General features: G+C 35.2%; 1 protein-coding gene across 1 annotated transcript in view; it reads left to right on the forward strand.

Annotated features, from left to right (window-relative positions):
- The window catches only part of SP3 (Sp3 transcription factor), a 54,606-nt gene that overhangs the window by 24,869 nt on the left and 5,581 nt on the right, over positions 1-24,156 (forward strand). The window contains exon 5 of the mRNA XM_028121884.2: positions 19,415-19,607. Coding sequence (XP_027977685.2) covers positions 19,415-19,607 — 193 coding nt within the window. The remainder of the gene's footprint in view (positions 1-19,414; positions 19,608-24,156) is intronic.

Consider the following 24,156-nt stretch of genomic DNA (forward strand, 5'->3'; position numbering starts at 1 on the left):
TATATATCTGAAAGATAAATATCTAGAAGCAAAATTCCTGGATTAGAGATTACAGTATATGGATTTTAAATTTTGGAAGATACTGAAAATTGTTCCAATATATTCTTTATTTACAGAAGTTCTCTTCCCTAAACACAGGTCATGCTGTTGCTTTCCTTAAAATCTTCACCGACTTCTCTGTTACCTTTATTTTTTTATTTCAACTGTATTGAGGTATATTTGATACATAAAATTGTATTCCATTGCCTTTAAATTGAAGTCTGTTGAATTCACAGATACTTAGAAAGTTCCTGCTGTGCCAGATGTTGGGGATACAAAGATGCACTAAAGTTGTTCATAATCTAACAGGTTAGACCAGTTTCTCAATATCCACATCATTGATATTTTGGGTCTGATGATTGATTGTGGGAGGGGGGGTCTCCCGTGCATTTTATTTTTTAATTTTTAAAATTTAAATTTTTTTTAATATTTTAAAAAGATTTTATTTATTTACTTGTCAGAGAGAGAGCACAAGCAGGGAGAGCGGCAGGCAGAGCGAGAAGCAGGCTTCTCACTGAGCAAGGAGCCCCATGCAGGACTCATCCCAAAACCATGGGATTATGATCTGAGCTGAAGGCAGATGCTTAACCGACTGAGCTACTCAGGTGTCCCTCTCCTGTGCATTTTATTTTATTTTATTTTATTTATTTATTTATTTATTTTTTAAAGATTTTATTTATTTGTTTGACAGAGAGAGACACAGCGAGAGCAGGAACACAAGCAGGGGGAGTGGGAGAGGGAGAAGCAGGTCTCCTGCTGAGCAGGGAGCCTGATGTGGGACTCGATCCCAGGACCCTGGGCTCATGACCTGAGCCGAAGGCAGACGCTTAACGACTGAGCCACCCAGGCACCCTCTCCTGTGCATTTTAGGATGTTTAGTAGCATCTCTTAATTCTACCTACTAGATGTCAGTTAGCACTCCCTACCTTGTAATTCATGACGATAAAAAATGGCTTCAGACATTGTCAAAGGTCCACAGGAGGGCAAAACTCCACCTTCTTCCCTTTGAGAACCATTGGGTTAGCAGACATGTATAAGATTGTAATATGACATGGTAATGGTATACTAACATTGAACTACAGTACTTTAGGAGCAGAGAGGAGTAACCTGGTTGACATCTTTGAAGGCTTAGCTTAGGTGCTACCTTGTCCCATAGCCTTTTGTGACTCCTGCCTCTTTTAAATTACTGCTTGTTTAATAGCGTCTGTTTCCTTTGTTTTGTATTATAGTTAACATGTCTAGCTTCTTTTGGAATTCAGCAGTCATTTCTTACTCTTTTTTTATCCAGTGTAGACTGCACCTTTATTTTTTTAAAATTTGAATTCTTACTCATTTCTATCTCTGCTTTTATTGAGAATGAGTACATGAAGAAATAATCAGTAGTAGTTACAGAATAAACATAGATTTGTGTAGTAATATATAAGGTAAGTTTTACCTGTTTACTTCTGAAATAGTTAACTTTGTTCAGATGTTTGGGATGCATGGTACCTGTTTATTTCATACCACTCTGAGTTGTGTAATTTTGTTAAATTTATAGCTTTGCAAAGACTTGACATTTAGAATTATGTTTCAGAAACCAGCCTATAAACCTGTGGGGGGGGGAAAAGCCAAGAGAAGCAAAAGGAATTTTAGATTTAGTCCTGCCTGAGTGTGAGGGAGTTTAGAAGAATTAAATGACTTTGCCCGAAGTCTTTTTTTTTTTTAAACACTATATGTTTTGGGTATTGTAAGAATAACATGAAAGATTTTAAAAATATAAATTCTGTATCTTTGAGCAGTACTTAACTGAAGTATTTGTGGAACAAATGTTACGTCTGGGATTTTTTTCAAAATAATAATGGAAGCATGTAGATATAGACAAACAGAATTGTCCCAGAGTTAATTGTTGAAGTTGGGTGATGGGTACATTGGGGTTTATTATATTCTAATTTTGTATATATTTGAGGTTTCTTTATTAAAAAGCTTTTGGAAATGTAGGTCTTATTCTCTCTTGTTTTTGATGAGGGGACATTTTGGATGGCTAAGTTTTTTGGTAGTTGGTTGGTTTGTTTTTGGATTGCTAAGTTTCTAAAAAAGAAATTTAATATATAAGATTGGACTTAATTTTGGTGTCAAAAATCCCATGATATTTGGGTTACTGAGCCTTGTTCACAATAACAGCTTGGACAGGGTGTGAGAAATACTTAGTTGTTTCATAAGTGTCACACTATTTCAGTTATACAGGAATAAAGTAAGGAAGTAAAAATGCTGTTAGACATTTCAAAAAACAAATCCACAAGATTTCGTGATTAGCTATTGGAAATAAAAGATTAATCCTTTGTTTTAAAAAAGGTCATATCATTGGCAGATTTGGGAAGGGAAACTGATCTGGGGGAAGCAAAGGGAAAGCAGTTTTTTTGTTTTCATTTTTTGAAGATTTTATTTATTTATTTGAGAGAGAGGAGAGAGAGAACAAGTCGGGGAGAGGGAGAAGTAGACTCCCTGCTGAGCAGGGAGCCCTATGCAGGGCTGGATCCCAGGACTCCAGGATCATGACCTGAGCCAAAGGCATACGCTGTTAAAACCCACTGAGCCATCCAGGTGCACCGGGACAGCAGTTTTAGTGGATTGAATTTGTAGTTCTAGGTTGAAATGACCGTTGGTACTAGAGATGAAGGACTGAAATTCTGTAGCAGTGATGGACATGGAGTCGTGAGAGTGGATAAAACTGAACAAGAGAGGTGTTTTGGGAGATTTTTAGGGATGGGGAGTCTAAATTAGCTGCTTGTTAACATCAATAAAACATGCAGAAAAACATATTTTCCACCATTTCTAGGACATTCTTGTAGGATTATAAAGTTTTAGTCGGTGAGGGGCACCTGGGTGGCTCATTCGGTTAAGCGTTTGCCTTCGGCTCAGGTCATGACCCTGGGATCCTGGGATCAAGCCCCATGACGTGCTGTCTGCTCAGCGGGGATCCTGCTTCTCCCTCTGCCTCTGCCACTCCCCCCTGCTTGTTCTCTCTCTCTCTCTCAAATAAATAAAAAAATTAAAAAAAAATAAAATTTTAGTGGGTGATTATTTCTTTGGGTAGCAGAAAGACACACATTTGTCTGTCTCATTTCTGGCATCAGAAAATTTAGTTTGGACTCCATAGATTTGGTTTCGGATGTTTTGTTGTTTGGGATTTGGCTTTGTCTGATTATTTTCTCTCAAGGACCCAAACAAGATTATGACCATCATTCAGCAAAGCATCCACATGGATTGCTTATCAGTTCTGTTATCACTTTTGCTTTATTTTAAAAGAGCTTATTTTATTCTAGACTCTTAATAAGTTAGAACACCAGACTTCAAAACAAAGATTTTGTAAAGGAATTAAATGCTATATGAAACCAGTCCACATATATACCAGTGCCTTTATTCCCTAAGCAAAATTTGCTCTTATTTACACAAGCCCCTCCTTGTGATGCTTTTTTATTACCTACTACATATAACTCACTGTGATACGCTTTAATTCCCAGTATTTCATCTAATCCAGCCATTATCTTGGGTCCTCAAATATGCCAAAATTCTTTCTTTGGATGCTTATGTGAAGGTAGAATAGAATTTAATAAGCATTTGTCTATTGGAGGAAGAGGGTTTCAGCCTTAAACCTGTGAAAATAAAGCCTTAGTCTTTGAAGTAGTAATACCTTATATTTTGGTTAAATAAATAGGCAATTGATTTTTATGTTACAGTGTTAAATGGCAGTAAGTTAACTTATAAAGATGATAAGGAATTCTTTTTGAAAAATGGTAAAAATATCCTTAGTTACGAATAGTATTATTTGTCTCGTTTTTCTTTCACCCCACTTTTGAGGAATTTGGCTTTTCCTCTCCCATTTAATTTTTTTTTCCAGCCTGTACTTGTTTCAGCAGCCATAATCACTTAGGCTTGGTACAAGAAGTTAAAGATTTGAAGTACTTGTTTGCCAAAGTGAAGTAAAAGGAATAGTATTTGAGCTCTAGTCTTATCTTTTCAGTTGCTCTTATCAGATCTTCAGAAACCTTGTTGAAGAAAAAATCAAGTTCCATAGTAAAGAAACTGTATGTATTCTAGAGTTCAAGTTTTAAATAGCTAGTAGTAAAAGTAGTTTACTACTTCATTGTTTTTGCATTTTGAAGTAGGTATATACTAGCAAAAAAGAAAAAATTAAAATTCTAATTCCTTAAAGGCTTACTTTGAAAGTGTTAAAATGTGATTTTAAAAAATGGATATAGTTGTCATTAGTGCTATCTGTCTAATAATTCTGGTTTTCTTTCTGGGTACACCCACGTTGGGTTGTAGCCATTTGACTTGCTTTGGCCAGTGAAATATACCAAAGTGACTATTCTGTTAGCCTTAAACTCTTAAGTGAGGAAAGCATGCAGTATATACCCTCAGCTGACTTATCATGGACATGAAATAAAAAGATAAACCACTGAGATTTCAGGGCTTGCTTGCTACTACAATGTAATTTTTGCCCTGCATTTCTAATATGGTAGCTACTAGCTCCCTGATGCAGGTAAGCACTTAAATTCTATACTGTTTACAGGTTGAAATGTAATTATTTTGGGTATATTGAAATATTATTAAAATTAATTCCACTGTTTTTAAGTTTTTTAGGTGGCTTCTAGAAAACTTAGAATTACATATGTGATTTGTATTATGTTTCTTTTGGGCAGCACCAATGTAGCCTATCCTGACTAAAATCAAAATTGATGCAGTAGGGTGCCCTAACAAAAAATCCTCAAATATGGTTACTTTGGTTCGAGGATCAGGCAGCAAGGAAACTGATATTAGAGAATGGGAAGATGCAATGCAGAGAAGCATCTGGTAAAACTTGCCTGCAATAACTTGCATTTTTAGCTTTAGGGGATGAAGTTGGACAATTGTATTTTAACTGCTGTTAGCTCCATTTGATGAGATATACGGAGGAAATGAGCTAGAAAATGATAGGAATGAGAATCTATACAGAGGCCAGAAATTTGGGGGTTTTGTAGGATTGGAAGAAGCAACAGCTTTTCACCTTCAATGAGTAAGAGATGAACTGAGAAGACTTTTGAGCAGATAATCAAAACTGTCTAATGGCAAGGACCCAAACAAGATTATGACCATCATTCGTTGTTAAAACATCTGAATGGATTAAGGTGACTCAGATTGATGCTTTACTAATTCATTTTAGTTAGGGTAAAGAGACTAAAGGTATGGATTCCCTACTAAAGCCAGGTAAAGGTAAGCCCAAGGTACTCACAATTAAGTAGAAGTAGACACAGTCTCATGTGACAGGAAAGCAAAGAAATTTAGTCAGTCTAAGAGATGTATCTAGAAAAAAAGCTGTGTTCTATATATTGGCACTTGGAAATGGCTAGAATCAAATAGATAAGAACCTTCTAAGTTTTTCAGGGAGTTGTGTAGCCAAGGAAACCACAAGCATGAAAAAAGTGTGAAAAAAATTGTAACGAATCGAGATTTAATGTTCTTGGTTCCTGCTCCCTAGCCTTCTACCAGCAGGCTGAGAATCCTGCTTAGCTGAGGGAGGCACATTCTGTGTCTACTTGTGGTGAGGAGGATAACAGACAAGGAAAAACTGGAGGGCAGAGCTAAGAAAGAAGCCCAGAGAACACTGTACTGAGAAACTCCTCCCAGTGATCAGTCAGAGCGTACCCGGTCCTCTGTTCAGCAGGGTTTATGAATTACCACCAACCACTGACTGTTGTGTCTCCTGTTCCTCTTCTTTTGAACGGGAGTGTTTTTTAAGTTATACTTACCTCGTTCTTACCTCATTTTTTATGGTTATACTTACCTCATTAATATGTTTATATATCATTGTATGTTTTATGTGTAGGCAGAGGTAGATAACTTGTTGTAGTAATAGGTTTCTTTTTATTTATTTATTTATTTGAGAGAGAGCCCAAGAGGGGGCAGAGTTAAGAGAGAGAAGCAGACTCCTCGCTGAGCAGGGAGCCCGATGCGGGACTCGATCCTGGGACTCCAGGATCATGACCTGAGCCGAAGGCAGTCGCTTAACCAACTGAGCCACCCAGGTGCCCAGTAATAGGTTTCTGTAAAGAGGGGCCACATCTGGACATGATAGAGAGGTTATGTCCATATCATCCACAGATCCTGGTCTTTGAGCTTGATGGCTGTAACTAGATGGGAGTTCCGGGTTATCTTCTGCAGGGTACAGGTGTATTCCACTTGTAGGAAGGAGAAGAAATTGAATGTTTGACCAGCAAGGGATCTTGGGAGTCAGGATTCTTCATAAATAGTCCAATTCTGTTCTCTTGCCTTTTCCTGTCATTTTGAAGTCAGGCCATGTGATTTATTATGGCCAGTAAAATGTGAATGGAAGTTTAAAAGCAGGATGTGATTTACCACATTCCCTTTTACACTTCCTTGTCAAGGCAGTCTTGGAAGCATGTATCAAGTAGAGTGTAGGTTCCTGAGGGACTGATGAGCAGATCCCCCTCTGCCAACCCGAATCAGACATGTAAAATTAGTGAGAAGTAAATAATTTTGTTGTGTCAAGCCATTGAGATTTTGGGATTCTTTGTTACTACAGCACAACCTTACTAGTCCTGCTTGATGTGGTAGGTTATAATTTTAGTCACAGTAGGTGCTCATTAAATGTTTGAATTGAAGATACTGGAATTTGAGGGCAAAGGAAAATGTACAAATTCTAAAACTGCTGAGATGCAGCTTTTTGGTTTATATTTCTTGTAATAGCCAAGCCCACGCGGTGACTAAGTGCCCTCTTAACATAGGTGATATGGCAAAGAGATTAGGTAGAAGACAAAGGAAAACATAGAAAACAATGAAACTTGTAATATACAACTAAAAATAACTGTTCAGAGTTACACATATGTGGTATGGTTTCCTATTTCTGATGATAGCAACTCAAATTAAGATTGTTGAAAATACACAGAAAGTGTTGTAAATAATCCTTAGGGGAAAAAAATAGGCATTTCTTTTTTTTTTTTAATCAAAGATTTATTTATTTTTAGTGAGATAGTGAATGGGGAGGGGGGCAGCGGAAGAGACTCCCCAAGCAGACTCCCCACTGAGAATGGAGCCCATGGGCTCGTCATGGGTTCGATCCCATGACCCATGAGATCATGACTTAAGCTGAAACCGAGATTGGATGCTTAACCAACTGAGCCACCCAGGCACCCCAAAATAAGCATTTCTAAAACAATCGAGGAAAGGGAATCTTTTAACTTGTTTTTTTTTTTTTTAATGAGGGGGCAGTGGAAAATAAACCCCAAAACATTAGTTTTTCTACCCATATAGTGATAGGCACATTAGTTTTAGTACAACGGAGAGTAGAACCCCTTCCTCCCAAATGCAGTCTCAGTAGAACCCCAGTATATAAAACTGACCCTATGGGGCTGCTCTGATTTATATGAGAACCTGGGACCCTATATATTCATGTTCTCTGCTGATGAACTTAAAGTTTATAGTGTCCTTTAAGGACAGTTTGAAAGCCCCTAAGCTGGAGCAGGTATAGGCACTGTGGTGTATTTTTGGGGGTTTGGGTTTCTTAGGAAGAGCCTCAGATTCTTTAGGCTTCATTTTTCCAGTATTCACATACAATTTTTAACAATCCTGGGGCTGATTTCCAAGTTTCAAACTGGCTTAGAAGATAGACATTAGAAAGGATGATGATGGGTATGTGACTTGGGAGACAGAGAGAGTTGATACCACTGAAGTTGGGAAGGAGGCAAAAAGATACAAAAACAAATTGGAATTCTGGACTTATTTTAGTGCAGTGTTCCAGGACTTGTCTAATACCATAAGTTATTTTTAATAATGAGTTGGAATCATTAAACAAAGATTAAATAACATTTTCAGGTTCCTGCTAAAGAAAGTAGGTGAGTGTGTAATTCTGGAGAGATTTCCATTCAAAATACGGTGGGTAACCTGTAGTTAATCTCGTAAACTACCATCCTAAACAGCTCATGCTGTGAAGGTTTTGATTTTTAGAAGTTTTTGATGTAGGGCGCCTGGCTGGCTCAGTTGGTTAAGCGACTGCCTTCGGCTCAGGTCATGATCCTGGAGTCCTGGGATCGAGTCCCACATCGGGCTCCCTGCTCAGCAGGGAGTCTGCTTCTCCCTCTGACCCTCTTCCCTCTCGTGCTCTCTCTCTCTCATTCTCTCTCTCAAATAAATAAATCTTTAAAAAAAAAAGTTTTTGATGTATTTTTAAAGTGGTATACAAATAATTAAACATTGAAGTAGTAATAATACTCTTCCAATGTTTAATTTTTTAAAAAAACTTTTTATAATTAAAACTTAATGAAAAGAGCCCCAGGGTATTTTAATTTGAGAAAATGAATTTATATTATGCTATATGCCATTGCCATTGTATTTCAAGAAGTTAGAGTATAATATATTTAAAAAGCATAACTGAAATCTGTTCTGTGATGGCTTTTTTGAGAGGGGAGGCAGGGGCAGAGGGAGAAGGAGAGAGAGAATCTTAAGCAGGCTTGGGGCTCAGTGTCACAACCCTGAGATCATCATGACCTAAGCCGAAATCAACAGTCCAATGCCTAACTGACTGATGCCCCTCTAATGGCTATTTTTTTTTTTTAGGAATATTTTAAGAGATGATTGCAAACCATGTAATTTGGAAGAGAGTTTTCTTGCAGCATGAAATGAGATTGGATTAGTAATAAAATCAATATAGAGCTATTTTTTGCATTTTTTTTTAAAGATTTTATTTATTTGACAGAGAGCATGAGCACAAGCAGGGGGAGCAGCAGGGAGAGGGAGAAGCAGGCTCCCCGCTGAGCAGGGAGCCCGAGGTGGGGCTCAATCCCAGGACCCTGGGATCATGACCTGAGCCGAAGGCAGACATTTAACCATCTGAGCCACCCAGGTGCCCCTATTTTTTTGTATTCTTGTGAGTAATATATATATATATGAACATGGAAGAAGATATGTTTTTTGGGTAGGTGGCATGAAAAAGAATAGGATTTGCCAGGTGAGGTTAAAAAAAATCATATGTAACTTGTTTGCTGTTTTTGTATATTCCCCCCCTTTTACTAGACTGAAGAAAAAATATTTTTTTTTTTTGAAGATTTATTTGAGAGTGAGAACATGAGTGGAGGAGGGGCAAAGGAAGAGAATCTCAAGCAGGCTCCCTGCTGGGCACTGGGTGTGGAGCGCCATGGGGGGCTTAATCTCACCCCCCATGAGATAATGACCAAAGCTGAAATCACAACTTGGATGCTTAACCAATTGAGTCACCTGGGTGCCCAGAAAAAGATTTTTTTTAAGTGTAATTTTGTCGTCAACTACTTAGACTAGGAAAGTGTTTGCTTATGCCAGGGATAGAATATTTAGATGATTAGGTGGTAAGGAGGTACATTTCTGTAGGATCCAGTTTATGTTATGGTCTGTTTTGAATGAAGAACAATGTTATATCTCCCAGTTTAATTAATGTTATTCATAATATGTTATTTCAGTTCATCTTTAGTTGTATCCAAAAATTGAATCTACTTTTAGGATGAATGTTTTGGTACTCTTAAGATTTGAATAGTGAGAGTTGTGACAGCTGCTTGTAACAAATCACTTTGTTGTTTCTTATCAGTCAAGGATTATTGGGAACTGTCATCCTTTTTAGTATTTTAACCTGGGGAAGTGGTGGAGAACAACTTTATCTTTTTTTTTTTTTTTTTTAAACTTTAGAGTAACTTTAAAGTAGTCTTTTCTTATCTGAAGGAGAGAGGAAAACTAGTCTCAGACTTACGGGGCGGGGGGGAGGGAGGAGCCTTAGGAAGGAATACTGTCTGTGGTAATATATTGATGTGTTCCTTTATATTATTCTGAATTTCTTATATGTGACATTGAAGATTTTATCTGTGAGGTTCCTAAAATGAAGTCCTCCATGGTGGGAAGCAACAAGGGAGATTTTTCCAGATTTTTTTTATTGTGGTAAAAAGCACATAACATTAAATTTACCATTTTGACATACTTTAAGTGTACAGTTCTGTAGTGTTAAGTATACTCACACCGTTCTGCAACAGATCTCTAGAACTTTTCATCTTACAAAACTGAAACTCTGTATCCATTCTCCCCTTCCTACTCCCTAGCCCTTAGCAACCACCTTTCTGCTTTGTTTCTGTGGTTTTGACTACTTTAGATACTTCATATTAGAAGAATCATACAACATTTGTTCTTTTGTGAATGGCTTATTTCACTTAGCATCTAATGTTCTCAAGGTTCATCATGTTGTATAGCATGTAACAGGATTTCCTTCTTTTTTAAGGCTGCACAATATTCCCATTGTATGTATACACAACATTTTCTTTATCCTCCCCAGATTTTAAGTCACATTAATTTGATTTGATCATACTACAGTTAAAGTTACATATTCATATGTTAGGGAGCTAACTTAAGCTGCTCTTCCTGGGAACTGACCCTGGTAGAGAACTGATTTTTAGCAATACTTGCAGTATGTTTTGCATAATTCTTTGTCTTATATCCTGGTTCTATCCATTTTCAATTATGTGCCTTCTTACTACTTCAAACTACTAACCTTGTTTTCTTATGTAGAAAGTAGGGGAATATATATATTAGGTGCTTACAATGGTGTCTGACAAGTAAAATCTTAAGTGCTAGTTATTATCATCATCATCTGATAGAACACTGCTCCCTTGACAAAGACTTTAGTACTTCAGATGAAATAAAGTGAAGTTAATATTTTACTATTTACAGTGTGTTAATTGTAAGTCGCATGGCCTTTTTCTTATATATTTGTGGTGTGGCTATAACTGAGGTCTTCTGTAAGGTGTATTAGAATCAGTTATTTCTAATTGTGTTTACATCTGTGTGTGTTTATATCCTATAAAAAGTTGTATTGTCTAGATTTACTAGGATGAATAATCCTATTGTATAATCTCCCAATTAGGTAGAAAAGCTTTGAAGATAATTTGGAAAACTGCTATAAAAAAAATAGAAGGGAGGCTTTAAAAAAGATTAGTTGAGATGAAATTAAAGATTAACTTTAAATAGGGGGAAGGGAGCAGTCATAGAAGAGTAACAATCCAGATCTGGGGAGATAGGGTTTGTGGGAAAGAGATTTGCTTCATGTACATATATTTTGTTTATAATAGGTAAAGGAATAAAATTCGGTTTTATAACTATCCCCTAAAGTGTTAACTTCTTTTGATTAAGTTAACGAAGTTGTATTTATAAGAATCCATGTCTGTAGTTGAAAACTCTCTCCTTGAAAGAAAAATTGGAAAAAAAAGACTTGGTAGCTCTGATATGTCCTTAGGAATGTGAATTGTTATGAATGTGAAAATCTAATTAAAAATAATATATGAGATCTTGTAGGATTATCCTATAATTCTGTTTAGGTGATTTTTTTTTTTAAGGCAGGTGAAACTGATTAAAGGGAAAATGTAACATAGACTTTAGAATCAAATGAAGTAATTTCATCAGGGCTTAAAAAATTGAAGGCAGAGAATATGAAAGCTTTTGATAAGACCAACAAAATCCTAATGATATGCTATTGATAAAGAAGAATATCTCATTTTATCAACAGTACTGTAATTCATATTTATCTGTGTTATTTAAATTAAATATGCATATTCCAGACTTGATAAACCAGTTAAGAATGTATCTTAAATATTCTGTTAGCTCTATTGATAAATAATTAGCCAGTTAGTCTTAAGAGGAAGCATTTAGCATTTTCTGGTAATATTTTTAATAGAAATCTAGGCATGCCCTGAGTTATTAATGCTTAACTAATATTGATTATACAGATTACCGTTGGTGCCTTCATTAATTGCATGTCAGCTATGTTTGTGTTACATATGCTAAGCCTGCTCTCTCTCTCACTTTTTATATGCTTTTAGCACGCCTTCTGCATATTGCTGTTTATATAAGCTTGAATTAAATGGATTTATATTTTCTGGTTTGAACTGAATAACCTTCAGAGTGGACTTTAATATCCATGTAAAGAAACCATGGATTGACTAGAAAAGAAAATGGGGGTATCGCTGAACAAGAAAGTGACAGAGTAGTCCCTTTCTATCTGCTATTGATAACATTGAATCTTGCCCTAAATATTTTGTTGTGACATATTACCTAATGTTGAGCTATCATAATTAACAAAATTAAAATTGTTTATCTTTTATATGTATTTGTGTTTTACGATATTTTATAATCAGAGTGTATATGCTTAATTAATATTTATGGAATTCCTATTCACAGCTTTACTAATAGTGCCGTACAGTCAGAAAGATTTGGAGACCACTGGCTGGCTTTATCTTCCTGATACACAAAAGCAGTCAAACTCTTTAAAGTCAACAGTGCTATATAGTGGTGGCTATAGGAAGTTAGTTTCATCTAAACCCTCACCACACTCCTGTACCCCAGGACATTTTGCTTCTATCACATTCTTTCTCCTTTTTTTTGGTATTTCTGTACTTAAAGTGTATTAATAACATGTTCAGGTGTATCATTCTCTCAGTTTTGTGTTTGTCCATAGGCTATACAAGAAAATTAGTCTGTGTAACCATATCGCATGTGTGTGTGTCTATGTCGCATGTATTTCATCATTTAAAGTCCCTGTTTTCTCTTTTCCTTCAAGTCTTGCCCAGATACATAGGTAATTTTTTTCATTTCTGTATCCCTTTGTTTTATTAGGGTAGGCCTTGAAAACCACCATAATCATGAGATAGTACTATCATATACCAGGCCAGATGAAAAGGAAATTTAAACGTTTTGAGGTAGAGAGTAAATATAATTTTAAAAAAATAGTACTGTTTATAAAGTTCTTAAATGTGTATGCAAATCTATTTGCATTGCTTAAATTTTTTTGCATTTAAACTTCTTTTTCCTTATGTACCCAAAATCATGTTTAAATAAGCATATTCATTTTTTATACTGCTGGTGTATATTATACATGTATTGCTACTAGACATGTTAAATCTGCCTTTGTTGGGTGGCTTAGGAATTTCAGTGACATTTTTATAATGCTTGCTTTCCCAGCAAAGCTCTTGGGAAGTGTTGTATATACTTGTTTCCAATTCATCTTCCATTCTTTTGAATCTACTCTAGGCAGGGCTGTGTCCTAACTTCTTTACTGCAACAGCATTTGTCAAGATCACCTGTGATTATCACATTTTTACATCCAAAAGTCATTTCTTAGTCTTCATTTTACTTGACTTATCCCAAGCATTGACACCTCTGATTCTGTTCTTCTTGAAATGATTGCTTCACTTGCTTTCTGAATTCTAGTTTCCTCCTGTCTCACTGGCTGGTTCTTTTGAATCTCTTCTACTTGTTAACTTTGAAGTGGCCCAGAGTTTCCTCCTATCTGTACTCTATTCCAGGTCACTCTCAATAACCAACTATATATGTTGATGATGTCCAAATTTATAACTGCAGGCCATATACTTTTGCCTGAACTCCAGACCCACCAACTGCCTGAGTAGCATCATCACTTGGTTATTTCTTCGGCACCTCAAAACTTTCGTATCCAGTAATGGGCCCTTGATTGGCACCCCTTTCCCACAGTCTTTTCTACTTCTGGTCTACCCTATCTCAGTTAATGGCACAAGAAAAAACCCTTAGAATTGTCTTTAACTCCTTTCTTGTTCTCACACCTCACACACACACACACAAAAAAAACCCTGTTATTAAGCCTGTTAGCAATGTCTTTGACTCTACCTACAAAATACTTACTCTGACCAATTCTTACTATTGCCTCATTAACACCTTAGTTTTAGGCCACTATCATTTTTTGCTTTGGTAATTATATAGTAGCTTCATAATTTAGTCTCCCTACTTCTGCCTTCGCCTCCCAGCAGTCTCTTTAGTGCAGTAGCTAGAGTGATCTTGAATTTATTTTAATAAAAATGTAATTTATATATCACCCCTCTACTCTTAATCCCTTGGTGGCTTCCCTATGTAAAGTCCTTATAATGGCCTGTGAGATAATATACAATGTGTAACTCATGTATATTTTTATCTCCCCCATATTTTTACCTTTGTGATCTTATCACTTACTATACTTTATTCATAGTCATTTCATTCTAGCCCCACAAGCCCCTTTGCTTTTCCCTGAATACACCAAGCATACATCCAACTTGCTTTTCCTTCTGCCCGAATACTTTCCTCCACCATACTTGATCTGTTGCCTCTAGGCAGTTTTCTCTGACCACTCTAAAATAGCCAGTACCTCACTCCTTTTACTTCCTGCCTCTCTTTACCATTTTTTCCATAACACTTTATCACCTAAAATACTGTGGATGTATTTACTTGTTCTATCTTCTTCCAACTAAAAAGGAAGCTTGATAAAGGTATGAACTTCATTCATGTTAACTGTTTTATCCTTAGAACCTACAACAGTGACTGGCACATTGTTGTCATTCACATACTGAGTGAATAACATTATATTCTAAACATCAATTTATGGACTTATTTTTTGGAGCACACTCATCTTAAGGGTTTTGTTTTGTTTTAAATTCCTATGTTGGGGGAAGGTGTTACAATTGATTATATAGGAACTAAGAGATGAAACCACAACAAAAGAAGTTGACCAACACAGAATTCCTAAGTAATCTCCTATAGATTACTAAAAAAAAATTTAGAATAATACTTATATTGAAGTATAATTGAATATAAGTGTATTGAGTATAAGTATATTGAATATACAGAAAAATGTAAAATCATATGTGTATAATTTGATGAATTTCCATAAAATGAACACCTAGGAAAAATTACCATCCAGATCAAGAGAATAAGATATTACCAACAACCCAGCAGTCTCCCTGTCCCCAGCCATTACCCCTCTTAAAGGTAGGCAGTCACCATACAGTAGTTTTACCTGTTGTTTTGAGCTTTATATAAATGGAATTTCAAGAGAGTGAAAGCATGTGCGTGTGAGCCTTTTGTTTAAAATTATGTTTGTGACATTTGTTTCTTTTGCATATAGGTTGTTAATTTTCACTGTTTTAACATGTTTCGTTGTATGAATGAATATATCATGATTTATTTTCCATTCCAATACTAGTGGATATTGGAATTGTTCCATTTTTAGGGTGAATTTTTTTACTTTTGGTGTCATGTGTATGCATTTCTGTTGGAATAAAATTGCTTGAGATACAGGATATACATAGGATTAGTTTTAGAAGATGTGGTCATAAGATTTTCCAAAGTTATACCAATTTACACATCTACCAGTAGTGTGGGAGAGTTTCAGTTCCACTACTTTGCCAGCAGTTGCCCTGGTCTGTTGAATTTTAGCCGTCTAGGTGGTATGTAGGATATCTCATTGTGATACTAATTTTTATTTTCCTGATACCTAATGTGTACTGTTTCATACTTTTGTGGGCCATTTTAATGGATTATTATTTCCCCTTTTTCTGAGCCTTGTAAATCGTAGACTTCTAAGAATAAGTAGGTACCACCTGTCGGACGTTAATAAATAGAGCACAGTAAAAAATATTTTCCTAACATCTACACTAAGATATTGAGGAAGATGTAACCTTGACCACCTAGTACTGGAGACTTATTTTTAAGGTGTCTGTAATTAAACTGGTATGCAGTTGGCAAAGGGGAATTGTTTCGGATTTATTGGATTAATTAATATTATCATTAAGATTCTAAAATACCCCAGATTGTGTATGAGCAAGTGAAGTGATTAAAACTTGGTGTAACACTTGTTGGGGCAATTAATCTATTATTTTTAGTGAGCACTTTGTAGTCCTGCCCCCAGTAAATGGCTCTTAATCTTATAAAAAATCTCTTTATTATTTGCAGATAGAAGGAGCATAGAAAAGTAGAGGGCAAAGTCTTTCCAGGTAGATTATTACCTATATTGGAAGTTCCTCCTTAGGGAAGATTTGTTCATTTAGTTAGATTGTATTTTCTGAGCACCCTGGAGTGAAGCATTCATTATCTAAAGGGATGTATGAGCCAATACATCTAACTACCATAAGTATATATAAAGGAGATGATAGTTGAACTAGCCTTGAAGAATAAATGGAGGTTAGATGAAAAAGGAAAGAACTAGAAAACAGTCTAGGCAAAACGCACACACAAGAGAGTGTCATTGACAAAGGGCATATATTTTGAAAATGAGAATTTTAGTGTTTTTAATACTGAAGTTGGAAGAGCAGGTTGGGGCCAGATTGAGAACATTCTTGAATACCAAGTTAATGAGTTTGGTCTTTATACTGTAGAAAATAGAGAATTAGTGCAAGTATGGTTATCAGGAAAGTGATGCCATTAGATTCTTATTTAGGAAGAAAATTCTAGAAGCTGTGGAGAAGGTGGATTGACAAAAGAGGAAGATGAGAGGCTGGGAACGGACTGACAGGAGTCACCTAGAGTTGATAGTTTGAGCAATTAGGTGGCTTATAATGCTGTAAAACTAAGGAGGATGCAAGGAGAAAGTTTGGTAGGTGGACAAGATGTGTTCAATTTATATGTTAGCTTTTATGTGCCTGTGTTGTGAATACTCATGTCCATGACATATCGTTTAAACATATTTTGTAGGTTCCAGGAAGAGAATTAGCAATAGGAGCAGGAATGTGTTACAATACCCTCATCCCCTCGGTCAAGTTGCCCTTTCTCATCAGTTGCTTTTTTTGTTCTCTTTATGTCTGTAAAACTTTTCTTCTGTCTCTCTAGACTCCTTTGTCCATTCTTGATATTAGTATTTTGCCCTCCTTTTTACTTGCTGTCTTGTCACAATAATGTAAGACAAGCAGCTTTAAAAACATCTGATAAAATTCCTCATTTTATGGACTTCAAACTTACCCAACTTTGGATATATGTTATCCATATATTATGTCTTTTATTTAACTCATAAAGCTAGTACTGTGCAGTGTTTGTGCAAGTTACTTAAGTATTTTGTCATAGTGATGCAGATGGACATCTGATTATAAAGGAACAGAGATCAGTACTCATTTATGTTGTGTATTTGGAGGAATTTTATACATAGTCTAATTCTTCATTTCACTGAGGAAAGAGAAACCAATTTTCCCTTAATTTCCAGCTGTCGAATTCTCTCTGGGTCTGGAGTCTAGCACAGTTCATGGCACATAGTAGCTAATTATTTACTGGACGAATGAATATGGTCGTATCTTTTCTTACTTCATGTAATGGAGGAAATTGTGGCTAAACCATTAGCTAAACCTGTAAGTGCTGTGGCTTATCATCCCTTCCTCACATTTTAGGGATTTCAATCCTGTATTTTCAGCCTGTCTGTAATGGATCTTTCTCATAAGCATTTAAACATGTTCAGGTTTTTCCTGTCTTTAAAAACAAAACACTCCTCCCCTTAACTCTCCTCTTTGGTCCCATTAAGCTACTGCCATGTTTTTGTCTCTCAAACCAGACTTCTTGAAAAACTTATCTGTACTTTATATTAAACACTTTCTCACTTCTTGCTCATGTTCTTAGTTTAGTTTCTTCATTTATCTGCAAGATTTGATGTTGACTACTTCCTTTCTTTCTTGAAATACATTCTTTGCTTTCTTTGATGTAGCACATTTTCCTGGATACTAATTTCCTTTGCAGGTTCCTCCTCTTCTGCTGGTTCCTTAAATGTTTGTATTCCTCATAGGCTACTTTTTTTCTCATTCTATTTACAGTTGTGGAGTGATCTCACCTACTTCTTTGGATGGACTCCCATCACTGTATATATATGCTGAGAATTTCTTTTTCTTTCTTTTTTTTTAAGAGTTATATATTTATTTTAAGAGAGCAGGTGTGCACACGTGGGGGGAGGGGCAGAAGAAGAAGGGGGAGAGAATCTCAAGCAGACTCCCCACTGAGCATGGAGCCTGATACAGGACTCAGTCACACAACTCTGAGATCATGACCTGAGCCAAAACCAAGAGTTAGATGCTCAACCGACTGAGCCACCCAACAGCCCTATACTGATAATTTCTGTATCTAGCACTTGCCTTTTTTTTTTTTTTTTTTTTTTTTTTAAAAGCTCCAGAGCTGTAGGTCCCAACTTCTTTGCTTGTATGTCTCATAAACAGTTCAGGCTCTGTGGTCTTGAACCGTGAACTCATTAATTGTCCTTCTTTACCTCTATTTGGACCTTCTCCAGTATTCCTGTCTTAGTGAATGGTACCACTATCTACCCTGTTGCCCAGGCCAGACTCCCCTTTCTTCCTACTTTTCTGCCTGATTCTTAGTTGTGGTTATTCTGATAAAATAAACCAGTTTTATTTATTTATTTATTTTTAAAGATTTTATTTATTTATTTGAGAGAGAGAGAATGAGAGATAGCACGAGAGGGGGGAGGGTCAGAGGGAGAAGCAGACTCCCTGCTGAGCAAGGAGCCCGATGTGGGACTCGATCCCGGGACTCCAGGATCATGACCTGAGCCGAAGGCAGTCGCTTAACCAACTGAGCCATCCAGGCGCCCAAAATAAACCAGTTTTAAACTGTTTGAGGCATTTTTCTTGATTGTTGGCTATATATTCTAGTTTTTATTAGTTTAAATTCGGGAGTTACTAGGCACATTTGATTTTTTTAAGGCTATTTTTGCCCCAATTATTAGTGACTGATTTAGATCTAAAATAATAAGTTTCTGTTTTACAAGAATTTGTTTTACCAAAGATGGTTATATTCAGTATTTGTTCTAAATCCTGTATTATTTCTTTAAAAAAGTTTTCTGAGATGAAAAAACCTCTTTGTTTCACATAGAAAATGATATCGTATCATTATCAGTATAAATAAATATGATTGGCTCTGCTGAGAAAAATGGCATAACTTGCTGCCATGTCCGCTCTTCCTTACCATTGCATCCTCATTCTGTTTCCCAGTCTGGTTTGTAATAAAACTCCTTGAAAAAAGAAACTGTCTCATAGTTCTGTACCCTCTCGCACCATGATGTTATGGCTATTGTAGATATTTTAGTAATGATTGACTTAATTTAAAGCTTAAATTTGTGAGTAACAGATTCAAGTGAATGACCCCTTCTTTTGCATTCACATAGTACCTATAGGTAGGGATGATTAATTGATACAGGTTATGAAAAAGAGGTTTAAGGCATTAGAATTTGTTCTGATCTGAATTGACTGTTGGATTTCTTGACTAGTTGAACAATATATAATTGAAGTTTCAAAATTGATGATTCAGCTTGCTAAAAAAAATTGTTTTTCTTATAAAAAGCAAGCTCTCATGCTGGCTTTATTCCCTTTTTTGGCTGAATTCTTTGGTATTTAGAATAAAATAGAAATAGTTTTAAAAGAATAAGTCACAATAAGGACCAATGGTTATGTTCCACAAACATGAGTTTTGACTTTTACATAGATAAGGTGTTATCTAGGGGCTCAGATCTCATGCTTTTTGGGCCAGTGGGCTGCTTCTCATCTGTATTTGCTTTTTTCTTTAGATATTAGGATCAAGGAAGAAGAGCCTGATCCTGAAGAGTGGCAGCTCAGTGGCGATTCTACATTGAATACCAATGATCTAACACACTTAAGAGTACAGGTGGTAGATGAAGAAGGGGACCAACAACATCAAGAAGGAAAAAGACTTCGGAGGGTAGCTTGCACCTGTCCCAACTGTAAAGAAGGTGGTGGGAGGTATGCACACATGAAACATACTCTTTTTTTTTTTTAGGCTGCTAATATCATCACCCTAATTTTTGAAATACTGCATGCTGTATCACTTAATTATGGGAACTTATTCATTACATGATCATTTTGTGTGTATGTCTGTATGAGTGTGGCAGAAAAAGAGAACAAATATGTAAGATAGAATTTTCAGATATAAACGCCTTTTCTGAAATTAAAGTTACTTAATTTGCCTTAAAAAAAAAATGTAGCAGATGCCATTTAATAGGCCCATATCAGAAATTAGCCTATTTGCAAACCAGCAATGAGATTTGCCTAAATAAGATAAAGTTGATTTTTAGCTTGAGAATAGCAGTCATATAAAAATGAGTTCAGAAATAGTTGATAAGCATAAACATTTTCTAAACATTTTCTATTTTCAACAGAAATGAATAATAAGCCTAATGATGGAATTTTTTAAAAAAGTGGAACTGTAGTATTTCAATTTAGTGCTTTAAAAAAATAAATGTTAAGACAGAATAACATGACAGGAAAAACTAAAAACAGATTACTGATTATATTAAATGTGGATGGATTAAGCTTAATAATTAAGAACTTGAAACTCAGATCATATTTAAAAAATGAAATCCAGCCTTATGTTGATTATAAGGAACATCTCAAACTGACTGGCACAGGAGTGTTGAAGATAAAGGGATGGAAATAGATATATTATGCAAATGTTAACAAGAAACCTTGGATAGCAATGTTACTATTAGGCAATGAAGGATTAAGGTGAATATCATTAAATGGATAAATAGGGGTAGGTTTCTTAATACAAAATTTTCACCATAACTTTGAAATACATAGAGCAAAAACTGATAGAACACTGTAAAGACATAGAGATCAAATCCCCAGTCCTAGTGAAAAGCCTTAACACATCTCTCCCAGAAACAGTTTAAATTTAGACCAAATATACTATTAATTCAATTAATGAACTTCATCTATTAGAAATAGCCTTTCTTGCTGCCTTTGAGTTGGTGCTATTAGTTGATTTGCACATTGGCCAGTCCACTCGCAGTGATGGTAATAATGACTAATAACTGCTAACATTGAGAGTTTTAGACCGTCTCATAAGTGAGGCACAGAGAGGTTGAATTGCAAGTGAGATTTGGACCCAGTGTCTAACTCCAGAGCCTTAACCACTAAACTGTACTTACTGCCTCACAAGTGGATTTGCTTCTGCATCTGATCCTTAGGTATTTGTATTTACTGGTAATCTAATTGTTTGAAATATTTATTCTTTGAAATGTTTTGGTCAATTTAAATAAGTGAATGTGGAATTTTGGTTAGGCAATAACTTTTCTGAAACTTACTCTCATTTTTAGAATAACTTTCAAGATAAATTGTTCATGAAAGTCAAATCTAATTGAGGGTCAAGTCTGGCCTATGTTTTACTTGTCATTTTCTTGAAAATCCTTTAGATTTGTTTTTATTAAACTAAAACATGCACATAAAAATTCAGAAACACAGAATAATGTTAAAAGAATACCAAACTTACCCCACATCAAGATAATCATTATAACATTTTTTTTATTTATCCTTCCACATTTTACGTATCTTTTAAAGTGGAACCATCCTATTCTTACTGTTTTGCCTGTTTGTGCTCTTATTTTGAAAAATTTTGTGACCATATTTCCAAGTCTATATAGAGTCTACGTCAATTTTTTAATGGCTGTTCTATTATTGTATGGATGCATAAGAATTTAATATCTTTTTTGAGAGTTTATTATTGTCATTCCAATCCTTACACATACATTTTTGCACATTTGCCTGATTACTTTATCAGTGTACGTTGGCAGAAATGAAATTGTTGGATGAAAGGGAATTGTCTGCTTTTCTTGTCTGTATCAAGTTATACTCCTACCAGTGTTGTATGAGAGTATCTGCTTTCCCACACCCTTGCCAACAATGGATTTCACATTTTTTTAATACCTTTTAAAGTCTGACAGATGAAAAATAATTCCTCATTATTGTTTCATTTAGTATATTTTTAGTTACGTTGTGAGATTCATTTTTTGGGATGTTATTTTACCATTTTAAAATTTCTGTTGTGAATCTGTTAACAGTTTGTGTGTTTAACTGTCATATATGCAGATATTTTGTTCCTAGTTTTACATCGTCTTTCAACTTTGTCAGTGGTTTGCATAATGCATTGTTAATACAAGTAAAAAAAGAAGAGTTCCATCACTTAATTTATGCACAAAATTTTTAGTTGGTCAATCTTTATGAAATACCTTATAAGGAGACTTGACTTTAAATTTTTTCTAGAACTTTTGTGAATTTTTTTTTAAAAACTTATTCTAAGCAATCAAAATTGAAGTCCTTAAGAAAAAACTGTATTGTTTCTTAGAGCTAATTTGAACAAACTTCAACTAACATACATGATAGGCACAATTGTGTCATTGACAGTTGCTGCATCTAATTAATAGAAGCATAGCATATAGTAAATCCAGAACATTCCAAAGTATTCTGCAAAGGTGAAGTAGGGAGTACTTTAAAAATTTTGGAATATTGGCCTTTTTTCCTTAGCCATATTCTTTACACACACACACACGTATATGTATGTACAAAGTGACAACTTTAGAGAACAAAATTTTGTTTACCTTCTTGAGCAAGGTGTAAAATATAATTATTTTATATTTATATTATAAAAATATAAAATATAATTAAATATTTAAAATTGTATTTATCTGGGCATTTAACCAATATTTATTAAGCAGAACCAGCCTTCAGAGACTTTTTACTCTAGTCGGAGAGACAAATAATTTTAATAGAGTAAATTCTAAAGGCATTATTGTTATGTGGGTTTTGTGTGGATTAAACATTGATCCATATTTTAAAAATTTTCTTCTCTGTCAGCATTTCAGTTGGTGTCTCATTTCTCCCATCCCAAGCAAGAGAAAGCACTTGATATACTTAACTTTTAATTCCCATACTGAGAATTAGCTTTATTTATTCTGTGTCACTCTGTTTTGGCATTGTTAAGTTATTGAGAAAAAGTTTAGGCAATCAGGAATAGAAGCTTAAAATTGTTTTTTTCTAGGTTGTATATTAGGTATTAGTGGTCTGATTATGTAAATCAAGAAGAAAACTTATAGCCAAATCTTTTATTACCTTTTTATTTGTTGAGAAAGTCAGTGCTCCTCCTTCATATCACATGCCATAAATCCATATCTAGCATATATAGATATTATCTTGAATAACATTTTCTTTTTAAATAGAAACTTGGACCCGGGTATTGGGCTTTTCCTTTACATTACATATATTTGTGTGCATCCCTGTCCCCATTTTTTTTTTCTTAGATGCCTATCCCATTTTCAAAGAGCATTTTTGTTTTCTTAAATTCAGCTGAAAATATCTTTCCCGGGCGTTTTGGTTCTTGAGAACCCAGATTCATTACTGTAATTTATTACAATCTTGTGCTTTGTTAGTGCTCTTAAGCTAAATTTTGCTAAGTTAGTAAAATAGCACTTTTGAGTTTATAAAAGCACATCAATTCACTCGAGTGGTATGCTTAGCATAGAGGCAAGAAGTCATGAAAAGAAGAGTGAACTGAATTGGGTTCTCTGTGAAATTGCTATGGTGAACACAATATGTAAAATTGGTTTGTACACCAATAATCACAAACATTGCTCTTTTTCTTAGGGCTGTTTAAGAATAAAATAAATTTTAAAAGCTAAATTAAATGGAAATATTGGCTTTGGTTAATACTTTGGCATTGCAGGTGAGCCAGAAAAACCTGTTTCACTCAACTCAGCTCTTGGAAAAGAGTTGTAGAAATTGGGGGTGGACTGGAGCAGAAACTAGAATTGTGTTAGATTATGACGTCCTTGCCCTTAAGACAACAGCATGACTCCTCCTTGTCTTTACTTATGCTATTCCTCTGCCTGGAATGCCTTCCCTCCTTTCTATCTAAATCCTACCCACCTCTTCCACGAAGCCTTCTCTAACTACTGGAGCCCACATTGATGTCTCCCTGTTCAGAACACCTATGGCATCTAACAGCCAGCACTGCACCGTTTAGCACTGTTTGTCCTATGGCAATTTCACATGCTACTGAGTGTGAGTACATTAAAATATAAATGTGGGGAAATATGCATTTTTCCAGTAAAATTTGAAAAACGATAGGTATAATATATAAAGGAGGATTTGCAGGCTTATGGAAAGTTCACAGGCTATACCTAGACTGTGAGATTGTGGGAGGAGGGGAAGTCGGGGTTCTTAAATGTACCTTTTTTTAAATCTCAGAAACATTGCAAAGTTTATATTATTTTGACAGTGAGTCTAAAATGTCATGTTTTTTGTGAACTCATTTTTATTCAGTAACTAGCCTATTTTTTTTTTTTTGAGCTTGAGTAACAACATTTTCTATAGTGTTTAATATTTATTTGAATATCAGTTCTGGAATCAAAAAAGTTTTCTTCTTGCTTAGGCCAAAATACTTGTGTTCATTCATCTAATAAGCACATATCCCCCAAACCTTGTTCTTGGTATCAAATACTAAAATGTAACAAACGTC

The sequence above is a fragment of the Eumetopias jubatus genome, unplaced genomic scaffold (assembly GCF_037043125.1).
Source record: "Eumetopias jubatus isolate StellerSeaLion01/CBP00866 unplaced genomic scaffold, mEumJub1_p1.0 scaffold_3, whole genome shotgun sequence".
NCBI lineage: Eukaryota > Metazoa > Chordata > Mammalia > Carnivora > Otariidae > Eumetopias > Eumetopias jubatus.